Source organism: Hylaeus volcanicus, chromosome 8 (genome assembly GCF_026283585.1).
Source record: "Hylaeus volcanicus isolate JK05 chromosome 8, UHH_iyHylVolc1.0_haploid, whole genome shotgun sequence".
NCBI classification, from domain to species: Eukaryota; Metazoa; Arthropoda; class Insecta; order Hymenoptera; family Colletidae; genus Hylaeus; species Hylaeus volcanicus.
The window spans coordinates 359,270-382,232 of record NC_071983.1 but is presented as its reverse complement, the minus strand read 5'-3'; the positions used below and the strand labels follow the sequence as shown (position 1 = coordinate 382,232).

General features: G+C 40.2%; 2 protein-coding genes across 5 annotated transcripts in view; one reads left to right on the top strand and one right to left on the bottom strand.

Annotated features, from left to right (window-relative positions):
* Nucleotides 1-1,196: 1,196 nt before the first annotated feature.
* LOC128880786 (methylcrotonoyl-CoA carboxylase beta chain, mitochondrial) lies at nucleotides 1,197-7,057 on the top strand. 4 transcript variants are annotated; one of them, XR_008457918.1, is made up of 10 exons: nucleotides 1,197-1,379; nucleotides 1,482-2,333; nucleotides 3,431-3,684; nucleotides 3,841-4,112; nucleotides 4,341-4,488; nucleotides 4,661-5,076; nucleotides 5,560-5,694; nucleotides 5,769-6,089; nucleotides 6,180-6,265; nucleotides 6,337-6,390. XR_008457918.1 is itself a non-coding variant. In XM_054131232.1 (10 exons), exons 2-10 carry the CDS (start codon nucleotides 2,220-2,222, stop codon nucleotides 6,452-6,454), a joined length of 1,614 nt encoding a protein of 537 aa, XP_053987207.1. In that variant the 5' UTR covers nucleotides 1,197-1,379; nucleotides 1,482-2,219; the 3' UTR covers nucleotides 6,455-7,057. The 4 variants fall into 4 exon arrangements, 3 of the variants coding, with proteins under 3 accessions (XP_053987207.1, XP_053987206.1, XP_053987208.1); XM_054131232.1 differs by having other exon boundaries at nucleotides 4,661-5,010; nucleotides 5,769-5,905; nucleotides 6,337-7,057; XM_054131231.1 differs by having other exon boundaries at nucleotides 5,769-5,905; nucleotides 6,337-7,057.
* Nucleotides 6,952-22,963, bottom strand: part of LOC128880788 (uncharacterized) — a 31,521-nt gene continuing 15,509 nt past the window's right edge. The window contains exons 2-8 of the mRNA XM_054131234.1: nucleotides 16,299-16,400; nucleotides 15,584-15,693; nucleotides 14,702-14,877; nucleotides 9,753-9,983; nucleotides 9,313-9,460; nucleotides 8,772-8,916; nucleotides 6,952-8,490 (exon numbers count right to left, since the gene is read on the bottom strand). Of these exons, the coding sequence (XP_053987209.1) occupies nucleotides 8,249-8,490; nucleotides 8,772-8,916; nucleotides 9,313-9,460; nucleotides 9,753-9,983; nucleotides 14,702-14,877; nucleotides 15,584-15,693; nucleotides 16,299-16,400 (1,154 nt within the window). The 3' untranslated portion in view covers nucleotides 6,952-8,248. The remainder of the gene's footprint in view (nucleotides 8,491-8,771; nucleotides 8,917-9,312; nucleotides 9,461-9,752; nucleotides 9,984-14,701; nucleotides 14,878-15,583; nucleotides 15,694-16,298; nucleotides 16,401-22,963) is intronic.

Sequence of the window (22,963 nt, the reverse complement as noted above, 5' to 3'; positions counted from 1 at the left end):
GAATCCTGTCAGATACATCTACATACTGTTGTAAGTTGTGTGCGTAAATGGTGAAGTAGAAACCCAGGCGACGCCACCGTCGATGCTGAACCTGGGGCTCGAATCTGCTCGAATCTGGTATCCCTGAATTCTTTATGATGAAATAGTGAACACAGTTTAAAATATACTAGTGGCTTGCGCTAGTTTGTTATTCTGGAAAACGTAAAAAACATGGCAAAGTGTGAAATTTGTAAACGAGAGAAGTCTACGCCTGGAGTATCCTTTCACAAGTGAGTTTTAAATTAAACCGTTCAATCTTTCGTTACCCTCAAATTTTTTTTATACTAACGTATCGGTACGTTAGTTTAACAGTAAGGGAGTTAATGCCAATATTTAACACTGTATAGGTTATGTTTTTGTAATTGAACAGTATACTGCTTTTTTAGATTTCCAAAAGATGTGGAGCAGTTGCAATTATGGATTGCACATATTAGTAAAGAGAACTATACCCCTAAGCCTGGCTCTGTTCTGTGTTCAAAACATTTTGCACCAGAGTGTTTGGAACAAAAATTTAATTGTGTCAGGTTGAAGAAAGGTAGTGTGCCAACTCTGTTCACAGAAGAAAATAATGCATCTAGTATAGACAGGCCTTTACTAGGTACCATTTAAGCACTTTTGTAAAAGTTATGATTGAAATCATGTAGCCGGAAATGATCTGTAATCATTGTTGACATCTGATTCTTGTAGATGAAAATGTAATTATGCAACATCAGCATGAACCTACAACTGTAACTGAAACAGTCATTGAGTCTCATGATTGCTATAGTCCTAAAGAAAGTATGTATTTAAATCATATGTAACATTTATATTATCTATTTGATTTGTTTCTTAATTGTATTACTTAATAAAATGATTGTTATCTCCATTCACAGGTCCCAAAATACATGCACCGGAAAAAGTAAGTTCAGCAAAAAGCAGTAAAAGTATAAGACATACATATTTCACAGAAATAGTAAAACGTGATCACAACTACTCTAATACACCGAGTACTCCCGAAGGAAAATTACGTGCTCTACATGATAGTTTACGTATTACACGTAAATCCAACAGAGTTTTAACACAGAAAGTGAAACGTCTACAAAAGACCATTTCTTCGCTAAAGGATGTAATACAAAAGTTAAAAGGAAATCTAATTTCACAAGAGGCTTTGTTAAAGCTATGAGTATTTTTACCTAAACATTAATGCAATGAAGCTAACAAGACATGAAAGTTATACAGCTGTGAACATCGATAGCGCGAAAACATCAAGATTAACCAGACAAACTGTTACTAAAAAGAGCACAATCTACATTCCAATTGGATATGCAGATCTATACATTGTATAATCATCTTTGTAAAAAGTGAGTTTGAAATTTTGACACAAAATTAACAAACGTATACTACACTTCAAACTAATAAGAAATTTTTAATAGATCCAAGTTGATAAAACTATTATTTTTTAGATGCTGCCACTTCAAGCTATGGCATTACCAAACTGCATTTTTGAATTTAGGTTAAGATGGAAGCATATTGTTTTTGTATATTACTGTATATACATGTATATATATATATATATATATTTTTTTAATATTTGTAGAAAATATAGAATTAAATTTATAAGTCCAAATTTGTAAGACAAACTTAGGTAATATATATATATATATATATTACATTCATAACCTGTACAAATTTATTCCTTACTCAAATTATATTTCTGCATAATTAATGTGTGTTTTGTTAGAGTACCTTTACTTAATCTACCTGTTTTATTACACTTGTCCCACCATTTAGTAGAGTTACGGTGAACAGATAATATAAGGGTGTGATAAATAGTTGTCATCTAACCTCACTTCGTTTTCTATCAATATCATAACTTTATATTGTAGTGTGTAAGAGGAATTTCGTAATCAATGTATCAGAGTTCACCTTTTTCTAACTAAAATACACGAAGAAACGGATTTTCACTACTTCAACTTGGTGTAATACAAATTTGAAAAGTTCACTTCATTCCTAAATTTCTTCTCGATAAACATTATCTCTGCCTTAACTGTAAACAACTCGCATAAGGTTTTGAACTCTAATTTCTAATCAGAATTCTATGAGTAAACAGTGTGATTAATTACATGAAGATCGTGAAACGTATTGTTGTGAATGTGCGCGAGTTTCATCGAGGTTATTTGATAGTTGAAAATCGGTAAACGATGTGGCGAAAGAATAGTTTGTTAACTAGGCACTTGCGCTTAATTGCAAAAACATTCCACGATGAAGCGAACATTATCGGCAGCAGGCAAGACGTTAACTCGTCAGATTATCAGGTTAGAATTATGAAACACATTTCTCGTTACTAAGAAACGAAATTTTTTTAATGTTTTTCACTTTTGTATCTCTGATATCTTCAGTATCTTTTAAAAGGGCACAATAGAATACTGCGATATAAGCTACACAACTTGTTTTATTACTTTTTGAATATGATAAATGGAAGTTGTTTATTTGAACACTGCGGAGAGTGACGACCTGACGACATGATTACCATTACCATGTGATTAGTAGCCACGTATGCCAAAGTCAGATACTTTTTATTTTCATATTTTTTATTTGGCTGAAATTTGAATACATTGTAATTTTTAACCCATGACAAAGGTTTCTTTAAAGATTTAAAAATTATTCATTTTACAGCTGTTTGAAAAGTAGGGATGACTCATGGGTTTATGGCGCCCGGGACAATACTGTCCAATTTCTTCAAATATTTTAATGTTCTTCGGTTGGTAAAAAAGAACATATTTTAAAGATACTAAAGAAAGTTTTTCTTTTATTCAAAGTCATTTTGTTTCGATAATCTTTTATTATTGCTTATTTGACCAGTGAAGTTGGCCCAGTTTTTCAAATAATATATTATCAAAGACTACATATCCAAATTTAAGCCAAATTCGAAATGTTACTTAAAAAAATACCTGATTTAACATGGGATACATGTATAATTTTAAGTAAAATTCAAGAAGATTCACGCGAATCTCCTAATTTTCTTAATATTGTACATTTATTCGTTACTTTTCGTGAATTGTTTTACTAAACATTGCGTACAGGATCTAAATTAGAAAATGTAACCATCTGAATTCAGTAAAAATTGTCAAGTTATAAATATGTGCTTCGAAAGCCACGTATATTTTTAAAACCAATTTTAAATTTATTCATTTCTTTTTCTAAACAAAGTTACCTTAAAAGAATATAGAACTATTAAAACTGAATAAAATTGCCAAGATGCAAAGATATATATTTTCAGTAACAGTTCAAAAAAAAAAACCAAAGTGATAAGAATTTAATTCTATACATATACATATGTAGATCGTTTCTTTACCGCGGGTTATATTACGTGGGGTTTCGCGACTAACCGAGGAAAAGATTTCTTTTTTAGGAGAATTACTTTCAAATGGAAGATATAGTGCGCAAATTGAAGAAGACTGTCGAAAAAATCGCGGATGGTGGAGGAGAGAAAGCGAGACAGAAGCACACGAGCAAAGGCAAACTCTTGCCACGAGAGCGAATTAACACGCTTCTCGATCGAACTTCCCCGTTTCTTGAATTTTCACAATTGGCTGGTTATCAATTGTACGGGAAAGAGGAAGTACCAGCTGGTGGCGTTATAACTGGCATAGGGAGAGTGGAAGGGTAAATATCATTGAATTTTCGATTCAGAGGTTGCTTTTTTATTTTCACTCATCTCGTGGCAATTTTCATGATTTTTTTTTTTGCGTCCAAACTAATTGACGTGCACAATTTACACGATTTTGCGTCCTCGCCGTTAAAGTACTTTCATCATCTCAGGACCGAGTGTGTGTTAATCGTGAACGATGCGACCGTGAAGGGTGGCTCTTACTACCCCATCTCGGTAAAGAAGCATTTAAGGGCCCAGGAAATCGCGGAGGAGAATAATTTGCCCTGCATATATTTAGTAGACAGTGGCGGGGCGAATTTGACCAGACAAGATGACGTGTTCGCGGATAAAATGCATTTCGGCAGATGCTTTTACAACCAAGCAAACATGAGCGCAAAGGGGATCGAGCAGATCGCGGTAGTTATGGGGAGCTGCACTGCAGGTCTGACTATTGCACGCTTCTTGTACTTAAGACTTTTTTGCACAACGATTATATTAAATAGATTGTGCGATCAGTTCGTTCGCGTTTTATCAAATTAATAATATATATTATTATTTTTGTTAAGAAATTTGTTGCGATAGTTTCATCTCCTCCGGAGATATTTAACCATTTTGCTTTAAACGAAACACTGTATACATATAAGCGTTATTATTCGATCGATGTGTACAGGAGGCGCGTATGTACCGTCTATGGCTGACGAGAACATCATAGTTGGTAAACAAGGTACGATTTTCTTGGCTGGACCACCTTTGGTAAAGGCTTCCACTGGTGAGGACGTTTCCGCGGAGGATTTAGGCGGCGCAGCGCTTCATTGTCGGTAATTAATGAGACGAGCAAATTATTTATCCAGATAAAGATTTCAAATAACGAATGGCAGGTGAACAATTTTTCATCTGTTATTTCTTCTAAATTTCATATGTATAAACATTTTATCAACGTTATACAAGCCGTTATTTTATACTCGATAAATTGTAATCACTTGGTCTTAGGACATCAGGTGTGACCGATCATTACGCCATAGATGACAGCCACGCTCTGTACCTAGCTCGTCAAATTGTTAAAGACTTGAATAGACAGCGACCAATGCATGTGAACGTTACAAAAAAAGTGGAACCACCCGTGCACGCGATCGATGAGATTTATGGTATCGTTGGTGTGAACTTGAAACGACCTTACGACGTCAGGGAAGTGATCGCGAGGATCGTGGATGGTTCAAAGTTTCGCGAATTCAAGGCACAGTACGGCGAGACACTGGTCACGGGATTTGCGAGAATATACGGTTATCCCGTAGGAATACTCGCAAACAATGGCGTGCTTTTCTCAGAGGGTGCCTTAAAAGGTGCGCATTTTGTACAACTCTGCGCGCAGAGGAAGATACCTCTCATCTTCTTGCAGAATATTACAGGTAACACCTGTAAACTGGTCAAATTTTATTTTCAATACAGAATAGAAATTTTTTATTTATTTATATAAACAAACATTTTTAATTTGTTCATAAGAGTAATATTTTCGAATTTATTCAAAAGGATAGAAGTTTTAATTTCAACTATTTAGTTATTAGTACTATGTAGTTAATTTCTACTTATTGTTAGTTATTCGTAAATTGTAATTCACGTACCTTTATCATCAAGTATAATAGCCACAATACAGTCATAAATTGCTACTAACACGGCTGAGCTTACACCTTCGGATCAGTGTGGAATAAATTTTTATTTAAATAACAAATAATAAATAATAAAATTTGAATGTCAAACAACAATTACAATTCTTATTAAAAGAATGTTGATTCATCTAACGCTATACAGAATTTATTTGTTATTTGTTACTTGTAGATCAAAATTTATTTCATACATTTCATGCAAATAATACAGTTTTTGTGAAATTATAGGATTTATGGTGGGCAAGGATGCAGAGACTGGTGGCATTGCCAAAAACGGAGCGAAAATGGTGACCGCTGTAGCCTGTGCCCGAGTACCAAAAATTACGGTGTTGATTGGAGGATCGTATGGGGCAGGGAATTTCGGTACAATTAATAAACGATTATTTTCAATCGAAATTCAATAGATACTCCTGTTTATTTTGATGAATTTAACGCAGGCATGTGCGGCCGATCTTATTCCCCGAGATTCCTTTATTCCTGGCCGAATGCCAGGATATCTGTGATGGGAGGTGAACAGGCTGCTGGAGTGTTGGTTCAAATCACCAGGGAACAACGTCAGCGAGAAGGGAAAGAGGTATGCCAGGAGCTTGGAAAGATTTAAGAAAAATGTGATCCTATAAGTAAAGGGAACGAGGACTGGTCTAATATCGAGACTCATCTTGTTTGACACGATGATCATCGATTGTAGAGTTGAGAAATTTATGTACATTGTTCCTACCTAGTTACCAGATCAAAGGAGGCTCTCTTCAAATCGAGAGGTTCTTATTCTCTTGTAGAATGAGCTGTGTTCTATGCCTAAAATGATATAAATGATTTATTCAACTTTATTCTTTCGACGATTTTAACAGTGGACTAAGGAAGAGGAGGAGGCTCTGAAGAGACCGATCATAGAAAAGTTCGAGAGGGAGAGTAGCCCGTACTACTCCAGTGCTAGGTAAGGTTCATCTCGTATAGATCCCGTACATTTTTCTCTTCGGATCCCATAAAAATTCATGTTGTTTTCAGACTTTGGGATGATGGCGTTATTGATCCCGTGGACACCAGGTTGGTGCTTGGCCTCAGTTTATCCGCAGCGCTTAACGCACCCATTCCAGAAACTAAATTTGGAATTTTCCGCATGTAACATAAATTAGTGGTGAAGTGACAAAACGATAAATACTTACATACCTTTTCAACTCTGACAATTTTAAAATTGTAGAAATTAGTTTTTTAGAGGTTTGTTAAGGTTTGTCTGGTTTTAGACAATAATAACAAATATTAGGTCCTTAAAGAAACAGTGACTTTATAGTCTCCATGATTCCGTCATGTGAGATAAAGAGTGCATAACTTTAATTATATATTATTAAATACATGTTTATATTAATACCACAAAAACAAAAAATTTTTAATAAATAGAAATGATAAATTCGCCCAAAGTTGAGAAGGTATGTAACCCTTAAATAAATGCAAAGATGACCCGTTCTTTTTTCAAGTAATATAAGTGCCATCATTTGCAATCACTTTACATTTTCATTGATAATTTTACGTTGAGTGGGAACAAAGAATTGCGCAATTTACATTGCGCTATAAAAAGATCGAAAAACATTGGTGTAACCCCAATCTCGTAATCGTTACTCTGTATCTGATATTACTCGAAGCCAAAGGTATATTAATATATTTTTATACGGAATTGTCCTGTATACATGAGTGTTAAACATTCCAAGTACATATGAATTTTTTTAATGTCTCTACGCGAGTTTTTATTCACTCCTGGAACGACCAAGTTTCTTCGCGTTTCACTCTCGCTTCATTAATACTACTTTACACTTGCGCGTCGTTTCCGTTATAATTAAGTCGTGATTATAGCAGCAATTAATTACCCTCGTGATCGTCTATACTACTGCTTAAGTAGTAGCGCGATGTTACAGTTCGTCGCGCGACTAGGTACCCGGAATTCTCCGCTCGCAAAGGCCAATTTTCTTCTCTGTCAACGACAGAGACAACAAGAACAAGGAGGAAGGAAATTCCGAAGAAATATTTGGAAAATTCGGCGGTCGCAAAGCGGAGAAGTTTCTTGAGCACGGTTTCTTTCATGTCAACCCTAAAATCAACTCGTAATCTTCGCAATTGTTCTCCCGATGACAGTGCTTCCCAACATTTTTAACGTCATGACACACTTGGAAGAGGCTGCCATTTGTAAGGCACACATTTTCAAAGAAAGTTCCGATAGATTTAAATAAAAATTCAAAAGTATCTATTGTTCGAAGTAGATGCATTCGATGAGTGAAGATACTTGTTTAATCAACCAACGTTTTATGTTCTTCATCCTGCTATCTTTATTCGTGTATTCGAGACTCATGGAAATTCGAACCCATCGAATAATGGCTAGAGAGAAAGTATCCTCATTCGATTTGTATTTAAATAGTTTTTTCTACCTAGATGATGTCTAGTTTCCAAATGTTCAACAGCGAAGATTATGTTATACTATAACAAAATTTCACAATAACTTGTTAGGAATAAAATAGATTAATTATTTTTTACAAGGTCCACATTGTTGAAGCGTACGAGTACTTTTAGAAACGAATAAAATGTTATCGTTAGTGCCGGAGGAAGTTTGACAACTCGTTTGCAAATAAAGCGTTCTCACTAATTACAAATTTTCGTTCACGGACAGCTGTTGGGAACCATTGTCCAACAAAGAACCCATGCGTCTATCGGAGCAGATCGCGTTCCATTTCGATTCGATATCACACGAATTGGACGGGATCCAAATTCACCGTTTGTCTCTACGCGTAAAGGAAAAGAATTATACTAACAACCAGCAAGAAATTCGGTCCCCTTTTCTCGGTGGTAGCCTCGAATCCAGCCGGCTCTCAAGCTGCTTTTTATTTACAATTGGCGATTATTCGTCAGTTATCGAAACTGTTCCCCTTAAATTCTACAAGAGCTTGCAAAGATAGAGGAGGAGAAGCCCGATGGCGAAAGACAACGTCCTACACGAGGAACCATTCTCTGTACCCATGGACTTGTATACGGACAGTTCGTGAAATTCCTGTTTTATGATGGCTCCTTCTTCCGTTCTGATCGTCGTCCAACCTGTATTTTCTATCACATCCTTCGCGATCGCTGCCCTGGCTTTCGTCCTGTTCTTCCCCTTTCTGATGTACAACTGCGACAGAGCTGTGGAAAGTAACCAGTTGGCTGATTTTTCATTAAATTATTATAATATCAGAAGCACCGAGGCAAAAATAAGATTTTCCTGTCTTAAGAGAGAACACCATGGTAATGCGTCAACATGGCTGAAATACAGTAGTTTTCGATAAAGAAGGTCTGTACCAAAGCACATCGAAATCGGTCACCTACACTTGGTATCCTCTCCTCGTTAGTAAGTCTCCAAAAACCTCTCTTTTTCCATCAGTGTTTTTAACAATAACGAAAGCTAGAATGAACGATCGTATTACCTTCGTCAACCACAGTGTCATCTTCAAAGTCGACCTTGATGAACGTGGACATGGTCACCTCGAAGATCTTGTTTTTGTCGCTATTCGAGACTTCTATGGCCCTCTTCTTTCTACCGAAGCCTACTCGGCCGTTGCTGCATTCAATCTGAAACGGTCCAAAGAATTAGCACACGAATGCATCTAAAGATTCGATGGTTCAAGCTAGTGCTGTTCATATTACAATATACTATAAAGTCTATTTGTCAATTACAAGCCTTGTAATTACTGACTAAAACTTCGATAGAGTTCGTAATTTCTTCTTTTAATCTTTCTTGTTCTCTACAACTATCAGAAACTGTATAGTGTACTTGTCTTAGAATTTCTGCGACTTGATAACTTTTTTTAATACACACGTGAATCCCTAACAAGTTTTAACAGTCAATTAAAAAGCGTAATATGTCACGTAGCGAAGAATGATAAGACGTGAAAGAGGCTCTTGTAGACAGCACCGACTTAAACCAAACGGAGTTTGCGAGCATGCGACAGGCAAGAATCAATATACCCCTTGGCACTTGTCTAAACAGACGTTCACGGTGCCACGAAACTGAACGTATGTGCTTTCTGGGAACTTGAATGCCCGGAATTTCGCCGTCAGGAAGTCTCCGTCCACGGTGTTGAAGTTCTCGAAGAGATAGGGATCCACGGAGCACCTAAAGGCAAACAGATCGTGTAAAATCAATATATGAGACCTTTGGAATGTCGGAAGATTTCATTCTTAGGTATGGTAGATATGGTTACATGATTTCTTAATCGAACACTAAGAATAACTTGAAAACAAATTTCTTTCGCATTAGTATATGTAATATTATAATAGCAGATGTATACAACACATACTTTTCTTGAAAAACAAACTTCTTAGAGAATAAAAGTAAATTCTTTCCCGTCTAAGAGCTAAATCCATGTCTAAGAGTAATTAAAAGAGTCGCTATTATGTCATATTACCCATTAATGATTATGGTTTCCTCCTGTGACTTGGTGTCAGTGACCAACATGTAGCTGACCAACAGACCATAAACTGGTGCAGAGTGGTTGTCTAAAAAGATTTCCATCTGCAGAGGTGTCCCTGGACTGACGTTCAGCTCTCCAGTAACTAGGGTGCCGCCTTGCCTGACGCCAACCCCTAAGATCGGGACTGGCGCTGACTCGGAGATCTCGCCCCTAATCTCAACCATGCTAAACAAACAAACAAACGATACAGATTAAATGTCAAGCTTAGACAACCCACGAATAGACAAGTTCATTTATCTTACAATTTTTCAATGAAATTACAATGTATTTTTGAAGAATTCTAATATGGGTCTCGGAAGCTAAACTGGCTTACTTCGCCAAATATTTATATCATTATCACCAGAAAATCACCAAGTATATAATTAAAAATAATAACTATGAAGATTTCGCGCCATAAGTGTTGTTTCAACATTATTTTCTGAATATTAATTGAAATTAATTAAAAATATTTATCCAATTGATACGAAACGTGTATCGAAGTATATGTATAGAATACTACGACTTTTATCTATTTCCGAAAAAGTTATCTTCGCAAGAGAGAATATTCAAGAAAAGTGGAAATCTGGTAGCTGTTACTCAGTTTTATCAAGTCAAGTTTCATACAACTTCGTTACAATACCGATGTAAGACATATGTCGAAGTTTCCATGTAGTAGTGTCTCACACAGGACACAGAGGAGTTTCTAAGGTTCAACGATGCCTATAACCTTCTAGTTCGTTGAAGAAGCTATCTACTTCCCATAGAAAAGAAGTCAGGAGACTCCAAGTTGCAATAACTAGCCCTTTCTTCCCTGTCCGATTCATCGAGCACTCAAAGACCTATTCAACATCCAGTCTTCATTTCAGCGTTGCTAAGGACGTTTTCTTCTTGGAGTTTTCTTAAGTTTAAAACCACAACACCAGGGTACAAACCGGTTATCCAAGTCTACAGAGCCTACATTATGAAATGAACATATTATTTCTTTTCATGAATCTTCTGTTCCAACTTGACAATTTTCAAACAACCCTTGCACAAACAATAGAGTTAATAATAATGGATCAAACGACTCACGATGTTTATCAAAGCAACAACACTAGAGAGCCAATCTGTTATTGAAGTTTACAGAGCCTACATTAAATATGTATATTTAATATGTGTCTGTTCAAGGAGGTTTTGTTATCCTCGACAGTTTTCAAACAAGCCTCGTACAGTCGGTAGAGTAAATAATAATAGATGAAACAAAATAAATAAAAAACGAAAATATATTATCTCTCCTCGAGAGAAGTTCTGTTATTCTCAACAATTTTCAAGCAGCCTCCTACAGCTAGCAGCTAGTTGTTAGAGTAAATAATAACAGATCAAACGACACACGGTGTTTACCCAAAGCAATAATACGTGTAGTACGAGGTCCCGTTGCATGCAATCACCATGACTCAGGGTTGGTGCAAGAAATCCAGAACGAAAGGAAATCGTTTCAAGGAATTTCCTTCGAATCTTTTCAATCGCGTTACAATGATTCCTTTCGCGGGAAGGCTAGATTAGCATTAGAACATTGCAATCTGGCGAACGGAAAGATGCGTGCGAATGTAATTTCCGTGCAAAAACAATCGAACGAATGGCATCCCGCGACAACGTCAACGAGCAGATCCCGATGATCTGCATGGACCGGTGGACAGTTATAAAGGAACTCTGTTCGACCTGGGCTACTTTCGACACTCGTAGACTCCTCTAAACGTCAACCTGAGTCACTGGTGCGCTTTTGCAGAATCATCCGTCGTTTCCGCGGAATGGTGCGTCCCGCAAATTGAACGGTGCGAGCTCTAAACGGTACTGAAGTCACGGAACGATGACGAAGAGGGCGGAAAAAAAGGCAATGGAGGTTCCCGTTTGGCCTCTAGCGAGCCCACTGCGAACAGCAAGTGGTGAATACTATTAGGTGAATGGATGAAATAACATACGATAGACTTAATTCTGGACAATTTTTAATATCGTTCTCCGTCAGTGATCAAATGCTAATTAACTCGTATTCCATTCCTATTCTGATTTTTCGTCCACGATTATTGACAGTGTCCCGAGAATCATGACGTCCGACCATTTCGTTACGACGAGCATCCCGTGCGTCGAGTGACTGCAACTCACGAGTTATAATAATTATAATAACCATAATCAGCGTTGGATCGAATGGATGTAAATGAACGTCGCGACCGTAGGGTATCACAAGTATTCCTCGAGTGGTCGATCGTTCCTCAATGTAGCCGGCGCGGCGTGGCGGCGGCAGCGATCTCCAATCGCGATGAACGCATCCGATCGGCCGTGCATGCAATTCCCATCGACTTTGTGAAAGCAGAAACAGTTATCAAGATCGAGAAAGAATTTCCCTCGCGGTGCGTGGCTCGCGACCCCGTGGTATCGTCTCTCGCGCGATAATTCAACAATAAAGGCTTGTTACGGCTTCCTGGTCGCGAGGCGACATCGAGGGATCCGAGGAATCCACGGGACAGTCGTCGCGAGCTACGATCGATTAGTGCCAATAAATTAGCTTAACCGCAAAACAGGAACAGGGAGAAAAATTCCATCGCGAGTCCCTTGTCGAGTTTCCCTGTGTGTAAGTATATACTGGAAGAATGTCGCCACGGCGAGAAGTGAGTTTCGTCGAGGACGGAACAGGACGAGAAGAGCCCGCGCGACAGCCGTCCGCTCGCTGCCAAGTTAAAATTGCATTACGGCTTCTCTGCCATCTGTCTCCTGAACGGACGGTATGCAAACAAGCGGCCAGCACGCGCGTAAATCACAATTTGGCAACCGATCGCTTGGGAACGCATCCTACCTACACCTCTCGACGAGAAACTCTCGCCTCGCCTCCAATTTTTATTAGGAATCTTTCTGTGGCTATGGAAACCAAGAAAATGTATTCGTAATCAATTATAGTAAATAAAGTAGTTGGTCTTGTTATTCTTGAAAATGGCAAAAATATACCTGAATGAAATTTCCTATTTAATCCTGTCACCAGCACAGAACTTTTCCAACAGTCGTTAATAAGCTCCTGTTAGTTTCATTCTGTTCAAACTCCTCGAGTCTTTGATTCAACTCTCTCGACTTGAAATGCTCGTATCCTCGAGGATCCTTCGACAGGATCGTTAGTACCTCGTAGACGACAATTTCCATGTTGGAGGTGTGGAAGAAGGATTCCCTCGGATGGTTGAGCGCCGACATGCTGGGACTTTTTGCCGCGGATACACGGGGAATACGAATGACTCGCGAAGTGAGTTTTATCGAGCGCGTGGAAAAAGGAGAGAAGACTCTGTGACGCGACGTGTTCGAAGCTAAAATTACATTTCAGGTTTTCCAGCAGCTGCTCGCTATATAGTCTCGAATGAATAAATTGATCGTGAAACCTTGAGTCGACTCGATGATGATCACGACTATCGAAACGACGCCGACGCGAGTTTCTATTATATCGGTTTTCATGTTTTCATCTCGAGACAATGTCAACGAGGTCTTGCTCAGAGTTCTCGTTTAATCGCAGAATGGGTCTTGGAAACCACTTTGCATACCGAATGACTGGCATCGATTTATTAACGGCACTCTAGGGGCTTGGATGATGATGGTGTACTTCGAAGTGACGTTACATTGCTTTATGATTCGCCTAGCTTTCACGACCCTCTTCTGTTACTACCTTAGCCCTTAATGAACTACTTAATGTGTCATTTCGCACGTGTCATTTCCATTTTTATCATAGACGTTGGACGTGGCACGGTAAGTTTTAGTCTAACGAAAGCAGTTTAAGTGAACTTTTTAATAGAAAACAAAATAAGAGTGCCTACTATTAGGCCCTTGCAGTGTCTATTTGCAATTACTAGACGGCGCATTTTATGCATTCATGATGTATGGAAACATATGCAGAATGTCGTTTTATAGAATAATATCATAATAATAATAATAATATTTCATTTTGCCATAGAGGTATACATTCTGTATACGTTAAGCATGTTTCACATATTTGCATATGCCATAAATACTTAAAATCTGCAGTCTAGTAATTACTAATGAAACTCATACACAGTTGAGAAAATTGTACGGTTATGAAAATGGCTTGCTATGTTGTGTAATAAAACTGGCAACTTTTTTCTACCGTATAGTAATGACGCTATATTCCTAATATTAATAATATGCACGTGGATGGAACTATTACCGTTATGGTACATGTGCTGGAAATCTGAGGTATTTAGTTGGTTTGTTCGTGGCGAAGAGGTAACATTGCGTGTATAATGTATCCTTCGACTTTTCGTTCTCCTGCGAGGATACTTATTGTTAGTAGATTCAATTGGAAATTAATCTTCTTATAATACAGTTAATATCAGTGTTCAAGTGATTTGTTTTTGCACCACAGTCTGGAACAGTCAGACGAGAAGGAAATGCTTCGTACAGTCCTGAGTAACACGAATGAAAGGAAGACTCCGAGGAAGGTCTCAACTATTACTTTTCTATGCTATTTACTGTCTACTAGTGTCTATTAGTTGAAACTGTCCTCGACGGGCAGAGACGCAACTGTTGCGCGTGCAGAATCGCTCAGCCGCGTTCAACAGCTGCTCCGCTCTTTGTCGCTGCACTCGCAAATGTTGCAACGAATAAACGACTCATGATTAGTGCTGCGACTTCTCGGGCAATTTTTCTGTTTTCGAATAGCACTAGTGTTGATATACATTCGAATGATAACATTCGAAACACCGAAAATCTAATACTCGAATAGCGATACTCCAATACTAATACTTAAATGGAAAGAGTCGAATAATAATAGCGAAACTTTACTTGGCAGCAATCGAACACGTATCAGATATTGGAATCAACAAACTATTCGAATACTCCTACTTTTACTTATGGTCTACCATTAAAAAACAACTCACTCTGGTTCCTGAAAGCCTGCTGGAAAGACGCTGCGTCGAACCGTGGTGTGATTGGACTCGACCGAGATGCTAGGCTTCACGAGGACTTCGGTGATGACACACTTTACCGTGAATGTGTGCTTGCTGGAATCCACGGGCTCCTCCACTATTATTCGATGGAAGTACACTTTCTGACCCTGTACAATGCAATTACGTGTCTATAGTATCGCTCGAATCCATAGGATACTCCTATGCAGGGAAACAATGGCTCAAGCCGCGACAACTTATCCTTATTCGCCTAGCGAATCGATTCTCGTACGTTCATCGCCTACGATTCACTTTCATTTCACTGGATCCGAGCTTAACCCTAGTCTAGACGGTCTATTTTTGCTTGCCTAATAAATGACGTGTGTCTGGTAGACTCGTGAGAAATTCAATAATCATTTTTTCAAACTTTGTTGCGTATACTTTGTTTGCTATACGAGTATATATACCTGTACATATACTACTCCCATATTCATGAATTAATTGGTCGATGAAATCAAGCCTCCTTTGTGTATCTTCATATGTATAATAAATTTATTACCACTTTACATGTAAATTCGCAAGCACATCTGTCTGACAGACACACGTTGAGATTAATCGATCCTCAACTTTTACTCGGAGGGCAACAGACCCGGAAAGAATTTATTCCAAGAGCTTCGAGACGTGCCAAGAATGGTAAATTCATTGTGAATTGGCTAACGGCCTATCGTTCGAGGCACGACAAAATCGATCGAGCTGCATAAATCACGGCTGCATCGCCGTCGACTATATCACGGGGACCGACCATTTTAATTATTCGGAAGTCGTACACTATCCCCGTCGTGTTATCCACGATGAGACCTCGTAATTATGTCCTACCGTGACTTTGTTAACGACTTTCGTGATACCGCATCGTAATATGTCCTCCTCCAGGAGCGATAACCGGAACGTTGCGACGCCGTTGCTCAGTCGGGCCTTGCACGCCTCGTCTGCAAAACAAGATACGTTTCAGTGGTTTCAGTTTATAGTTCATGGACACACCAGTGGAGTGTGTGGGACATTTCAGGTGGAAATAAATTATGTCAATCGGACAGGTATATCTGTAACTCGTCTCTATATTTAGAGATGCTTAGGTTAATAACTAGGTAGATGCTATATTCAATAATCTTTGGTGAGCTTGGAAATAGTTTTTGAGGATGAAGGTGAAGGGATGGAATGGATGAGGAATGTGTCGAAAGAAACAGCGAGGAAAGAGAAGGAAGATAGGTAGATAGGTAGATAGGTGGATATAGTTCATTCATTTTTCAATTTGATTATAATATTGTACAAAAAGAAATTCTTCTAACCATTAGTTCATATTTAATTGTACAACTCGTAATAATATAATATAATCGATAAAGTTATTTAAAATGATTAAAATTCCAACCGAACGATCCTTTTCCACGTAAAAACAAGTTACTTAAGAGTCATATGAACCAAATGTAGCAATCTAGAATTTTTTTTTTCACCTGGAATGTCTAATCGTTCCACTGTGTATCGATAATGTTGTAATCCTGGAAGGGGTGGTTGGCGAGAAATACGAATCGATCCTTACCTGGAAACTCCTTCAGCTGCTGGAGATATATACTAGCCTGTGGGCTGCTCCTCACGATGTCGACCTCCATCCACTGCTCGGAGCATCTCACTTTGCTCTGAACTGGAACGAACAAACGAGAAGAAATTTTAGAATTTGTCGCGTAGACGAGTTTCAGTCATGTTGCAAAGCCCACACTTGATGCCGCAACTTCTTTATTTTCTTTATTTATTCAACAGGCACTCTGTTACAGGAAGTACGAGGATGTAAATATATTTATCATTGTCGACTGGGGAATCAAGTTATTCTTCTTATTTTATTAGTTTCTTTAATTTATTAATTTTATATCGAAGGCCTCTAAGCTGTGTATTATGTTATTATAATTAGTAATTATATTATTAGTTTTACATGTGTTGGTTCACGTACTCGTCAGTTACATGATTCTATGTATTTAATTTTTGGAAATGTTTTTATTTTATTTCATTATAACATAACACTTCCATCGCTGTATAAAAAAAAAGGGGGGAAAAATTTCCCAACTCATACGAAAGTTCCCATGCACGTACGAATACTACCTCGACCATAACTCTGCGTTACTCTCGCGCATTATCTACCATAAAAACACGCTTCATTAACCATACAAGTCAAAAATGAATAATTTTAATTGAAATATACACCAGCCGCTCGCACGAGAGATGCTATCTGGCTCGAAGGGAAAAGTGCGCGAAACTTTGGTCGAAAGTTCCTCGATGCAGCAGGAAGTCGGTCCGTATCAGGAAATTGTAATTCGAGTAGCCGAAAGAATATAGGAACCAGTTTCGCAGGAAACGGTATAAAATGTCAGGCGATATCGCGCGCCGATGGATGAACGTTTCGGAAAAAGGGGTTAGAAAACGTTTGGAAACGCGGCGCAGCAGGATCGTTGCTCGTGCTCGAGGTAAAAGAGGACGAAGAAGAAGCAGACCGGCGTAGCCGCAAACTAACTTGCAGTATACCACGGTAATTGCCCCATAAAGTCGTAAACGTCCCGACCTTGAAAAGCGACCAGCTCGACACCGCGCGCTCGAGAGACCGGTCGCTGATGTATATCCCACTGGGGCTGGTCCCTGTTTATTCGCGGTACTCGATGATAGATACTTTCACCGTTCGCGAGTAATGTCCGCGGGATACACCGAAACCACCGGTTTACATTATCGCGATGAGAAAGAACGGTCTATCGCTGCCGCGAGTCACGCACGTACAAGAAATCGCCGCGTATCCTGCCCGATCGTTTCCACCGCGGATAATTGAATTTCCAGTCGTAAATCGTGATACGGAAATAAACGCGACTAGATCGACAACTAATTCGATCGGCAGCTCCTAGACCGCGGTTACCATCGAATACGGACGTTAATAGCGGCGCCGCGCCGCTGTAGCTGAGCAACTTGCTGTTTATTTGGAATGTTTCGAGTTTTATCGTTTCCAATAGCGAACCGTTCTTTTTATGGGCTTGGTGAATTTTTTCGAAAGTTTAATGGCATTAGGTATAGGCTTCATTACAAATTTCATTGGTTTCTGGTAATCCTGTCCTGAGATATAAAGCATAGCGATCGCTATGCGTATCAACAATTTTTTTTAAAGCCTAGTGGCATTACAGCTCTATATATAGAGAAGTCATCGTGTTTTGTGATTTTCTGATAAACCATTCCAGAGATATAAAGAAAAATGGAGTTTTTAAGCTTATTACCCTACTACCCGTTCGTTAGATATTTGCTAAAACATTCAGAGCTTAAAATTACATTTTTTAAATGTTTAGAAAAGTTGTAGCCTTTCAACGAGGATAGATTCTATTCGACTGGTCCCACCCCCCTCCCCCCGCCTTAGAATTCCCAATTAAAATCATCCCGCAGGCAAAGGGTTAATTCAGAGAGTCAACAACATCCTCCATCTGCCGCAACTCATCCACCTCTAGTACGTTAACGAGTAGACCGGCAGTTTCGCGTCTTCCCTGGGATAATTCCCCGGCGGTTTCCTTTCCATTCGTCATCTCTGACCTCTCGCAATTGATATTATCAGAGGCCCCCGGCGTCACCCCCGCCTGCTCGAGACCTCCCCGCATATCCACCGGTTTCCGCGTGTCCATCAGCGCGCGTGGTTAACGCGTAAATTACGTGACCGCGCGGCGTGTCGCTTTCAAATAGCCCCGGGGGCCGGCGGCGCGGCGGTCTTTTCCATTAGCAAGTTTAAACGCTCTCCTAGGTAGCACCAGCATCATCTGCGCGATCCACCGAGGTACGATCTCTCTCGAGGAAGGTCCGTGACCTTAAACTCCTCTCCCTCTTCTTTCCTTTGCCTCTCTCTCCACTTTTTTTTCCCCCATTTTTGACCATCGCTCCGCGTTTTTGCCCCGTCTCGTTTATTTGTCCCTGGTAGCACCAGGTTCAAAGATACCCGTCCTCGGGTCGCGCCGTGTCCGAGAATCGTCCGGGTTTCTTCGTTTTCTTCTCCGCAGCTGGTTCTCGTTCCCCCGTCTGTAGCGTACGCGCCTCTTTGTGTTTTGATCCGCGGCGTGTCGATGTCGGTTCGAAGTCGTCGCGAGAGATCCTGCACCTCCCGTTCCTTCTTCCCTTTTCCTTCGTCTTCAGCCCTTCCCGTGCGTCGCGGTGTCATTTATTTACCTCGCTGTCAGACGCGTCGGACGACTTCCTGTTTCGGTTCTTCAACGTCGCATCCACGAGGCCCCAAAGGCGAACGAGTCGACGCGGCAGCTTTTTTCCGAGGAGTGTCGGACACTCTCGTCCCATTGTTTTCGTAATTTATGCCGCTGATAGGGATCCGTTTTCATTGGCGGGCCGAGGGGTGGAGGCCTGGTTGAGCCGAACCGTGCAGAGGACCGCCTAAAGCTTGGAGGTCGGCGACCTTCTTCCGAGGCAGGGGCCACTGGCCAGCTGGTGTTACTGACTGCGATAATATTCGATCCCGTGATTAAATCGCGGAGATGTTTTATAGATGGTCCGGTTATGTCTAACCGTTACTCTACAAAGCTTCTAGATATATGCAAACAATTCTTCTCACAAACGATGCTGCGAGACCAGCAACGTCCGTGACCCCCACGCATCTTTTCTTCTTTATTATTCCCGGTTTCTTCTTCCTTTCTGCGCTTCTTTCCGCCATTAAATCCGAGAAACACGCACCACCCTGCTCAGAGAATTCCCCCTTCCCTTCCCACACCCATCCCGTTTGCGTTTCATTTCCTCCTCAGGGTCTATACCCGAGATTGAGATCTCAGAGGGCTACGAAGAAGTCCAAGTTGACCTCTTCGGTCCCGAGAAGCCCTCGAGGTCCTCTCCTTGCAGTCCCACGTTTTCCCACTTTGTAATTCAGATGAAGTGTATATAACTCATATAACTCGTATAACTATAACTCATTAAAAAATCAATTTTCCATCAAACAATGGAACCATCCTTTTCCCAGCTAGCCCTGTCAGAGATACGATGATAGTAATAACTAGTCCCCCTTAAATCATCCTACATTTCAAGTTGTATTTTTACTCTAGCTTCTTGTGTCGTAAGGATATTTTTTCTTGGTTTTCAGCCCATCAGAGGTTAACCTCTCTTTTCAACGCCAATGAAAAGTAACCAGTACTTCGATACCTCCCATGTACCAACAGCTCCTCGGTAATGTTGATCGGGACCGCACGCGGAGCAATTACACTCTCTAATCGCGACTGATGCCACTCGGGACACTCCTTCTCTATCCGTGACTCAGCAGCCGGTATCAGCGCGTGCAGCCTCCCGGCGATCTTTATTTCGTTTCAAGATCCAACGCGGATAACGTCCAAACGCTGAGGCATGCTCCTAGATCCTCGAAAGGATCCGCGACCCTGAACTTTGTCCTCTTCCTCTTCTTCCTCGACGTATCTTTATTTCTCGCGTTCCTTCGTGCATCGAGCAGCACGCGACCATCGAGATAGAGTCCCGAGAATGAGAATCGGTCGACGAGTGACCGGTTTCACTGTCGATAGCGGAGATATTCCTCCCGGATTTGCATGAATATTCCTTCGAGAGTTCTCCGGTCTTCCGGTTGGCGTCTCTTTCCACATAGCGGCAGGCGCGAACGTCTTTTCTCCGACTGTCTCGTAAAGTTGCCGAGGGAACGGGATGGAATTGATGTAAATTACGGCAACGGTACGATCGTCGGGGATTACAATAATTTGAGGCCATTACCGGTCGAGTGTTAAGACCAGAGCGAAGCGGCGTAATTACGCGTCATCGCGCGATCTTGCGTTCCCTGACGAGGAACTACTCTCCCGGTCGGGGATCAAGGACATTTGTATCGAGAGATCGAGAAAGTCGGGGCCAGGGAACGATTAATTTCCGTATTAATCGTGTGCTGTGTAGAATATGTCCTCTGTTATTCTCAGTCAGAGTGTTGATCCGAGGCACAGTGCCTTTGCGGCAAGAGAACAGCTGTTGGTATGGTTCAGGAATAGAATTTCAAGTGACGTGAATTCACGTCAGCGGCCGAGAATCTGTATAATACCACAATTTCAGGGAGTGAGATCACCTTATGAAACGATACAGACTTTTCATTCTTATTTGAATCGATATTTGTGGAATTCGGGTACTTTTAGAAGCCCATTCGAACGAATTAGACGAAATAATCACAATTAAATTATGAACATAGTTCAAAATTAGATCCTGTTTAGACGTCTGAAGCACGCTATTAATCAGCCACATCTGCTGGTAATACTAACGACTCGAACAACTAATGAACCCTTTCAGTCATGTCGTCCCATATAAGGGACGATATTACGATGGAGAATACAAAGCCCCAGGCAACAAAACCATATCAAAGTTGATTATGTTTATATGAGACGACATCCTTGGGCAATCTTTCTTAGATGAACAAGTTTTTAAATGTAAAATATGAAATACATGATTCACAGCAACCAATGGCAATTTTATACTCTATGGCAATAGTGAAAAGACGATAAAGAAACGTGACCGTGTCATCGACATAGTTCGTGGGTTCGAGATCGTTTGCAATCCCAGCGATCGCCCTCGAAGATCACGGTGTTTCCGATCTAATTTCTCGATTTCTAAGAGATCAACGGGGGTCCAGCACCCCTGCGGACTCGATCAGACCACGTCCGTGCTCTTGGAGGCGATAGAGCCGCGATAATGATCGTTATATTAACCCACCATGGCGCAATTGGCCGCAAATTAGCCAATTTCTCGTCGCCGGAACGAAACGGCGCGTTTCGTTTCTAGCCGCGATGTCCCTAATTACAAGCTGCGATCTGTTTCTCACGCGAAAGGGATACCAAACGCGAGAAGGAACGCCCAAGCTCCCGCTTCCTGTTCGACTTTCCTCGATTCCACGATTATCGACTAGCTCAATAATTGCTAACCGTTGGAAATACCTGTGCACAGTGGTGCCTCGACCAATTCAGCTGTGACGTGAGAGGAAATTCTCAAGTCGAGTCATGTCAATTTGTTTGGATGTTTTATATAATTCGATAAAATTTCAAAGTATCGTGGTGCCCGAATAACTATAGACTAGTTTCTATGAAATTTGAATGTTGCAAGTAATTACGAAATGCACATAGTATGAAATAATATAAAAAAAATATTAAAAGTAAAGTTGATATTATAATATTGGCAGATTTAAATAAATTTCAATTTACTATTTTTTTATTTTATGTAAGTAGGTTTACAAAGATTTTATTTTGCATAAAGATCCGCAATTTAATTATAGCTGATGTATCGTGGTTCGAGGATGTTTGTCTCGATCGGATATATAAATAGTTCGTCACCTGGGTCAGGTTTGCGATGCAACAGATATAATCATTCCCCTCCGAGCGAACGAGTCATCAGTCACGGTGACATCGCTCGTAATCCGAAGTCGACAAATGAAGCGATTCTACAAATTGATAAATAGCGATCGCAAAAAGAAACGAAAGGCCTCTTAATCGTTACACGATACGCTACATTGGTTCGTAACGAAGTACGCGCGATATTAATTGCGACAATTTCCAGCGAGCGACGTCCACCTGGGGACCCTCGTTCGCCGGTGCGGCGCGCCGCGCCGCGCCGCCCCGTCACGTTAATTAAACGGCTTGGCTGCGTTTTCATGCAAATAAACGTACGACTCGCGTTCCACGGGCTACCGTCAACGCGAAAGTCGTCCCTCTGCATAATTCAATTACGCCTGGTCGCTGTTCATCGATCTCGACCGCGGGATCATAAGTTATCCGACACTGTAACAATGCTACTCGACGTATTGCGAGTGGTAGATGTGCTGCCTAGCGTGAAGTATTTGGAAAAAGATACGTTCAATTCCCACGTTCGTTGGGATTCTTCAAACGAGACCTGATACTCAAAAGCCTGGGCATTCCTTGCACAAGAATTATGATGGAAAACAATTGGTGTTTGTAATCGAAAGGCAGGTTGGAATCTCTCGAGGGAGAAAACAGGGGAGAAGAAGAGGGTAATAAGGCCAATTTAGAAGCTTAGGCCAGAATAAGATAGATATTCCTGATGAGAAAGTTGTAAAGGTAGTAGGATCCAAAATTTGGTTACAGGAACTTGCTGAAGATGTGGATGAGAGGAGGAATTCACGTGGTACCTGTAGATAGGACTCGAGTGACGGAATGATTCCAGCACGATGATAATTTAAAAGAAAATTTACGATCTTCTTTTGCA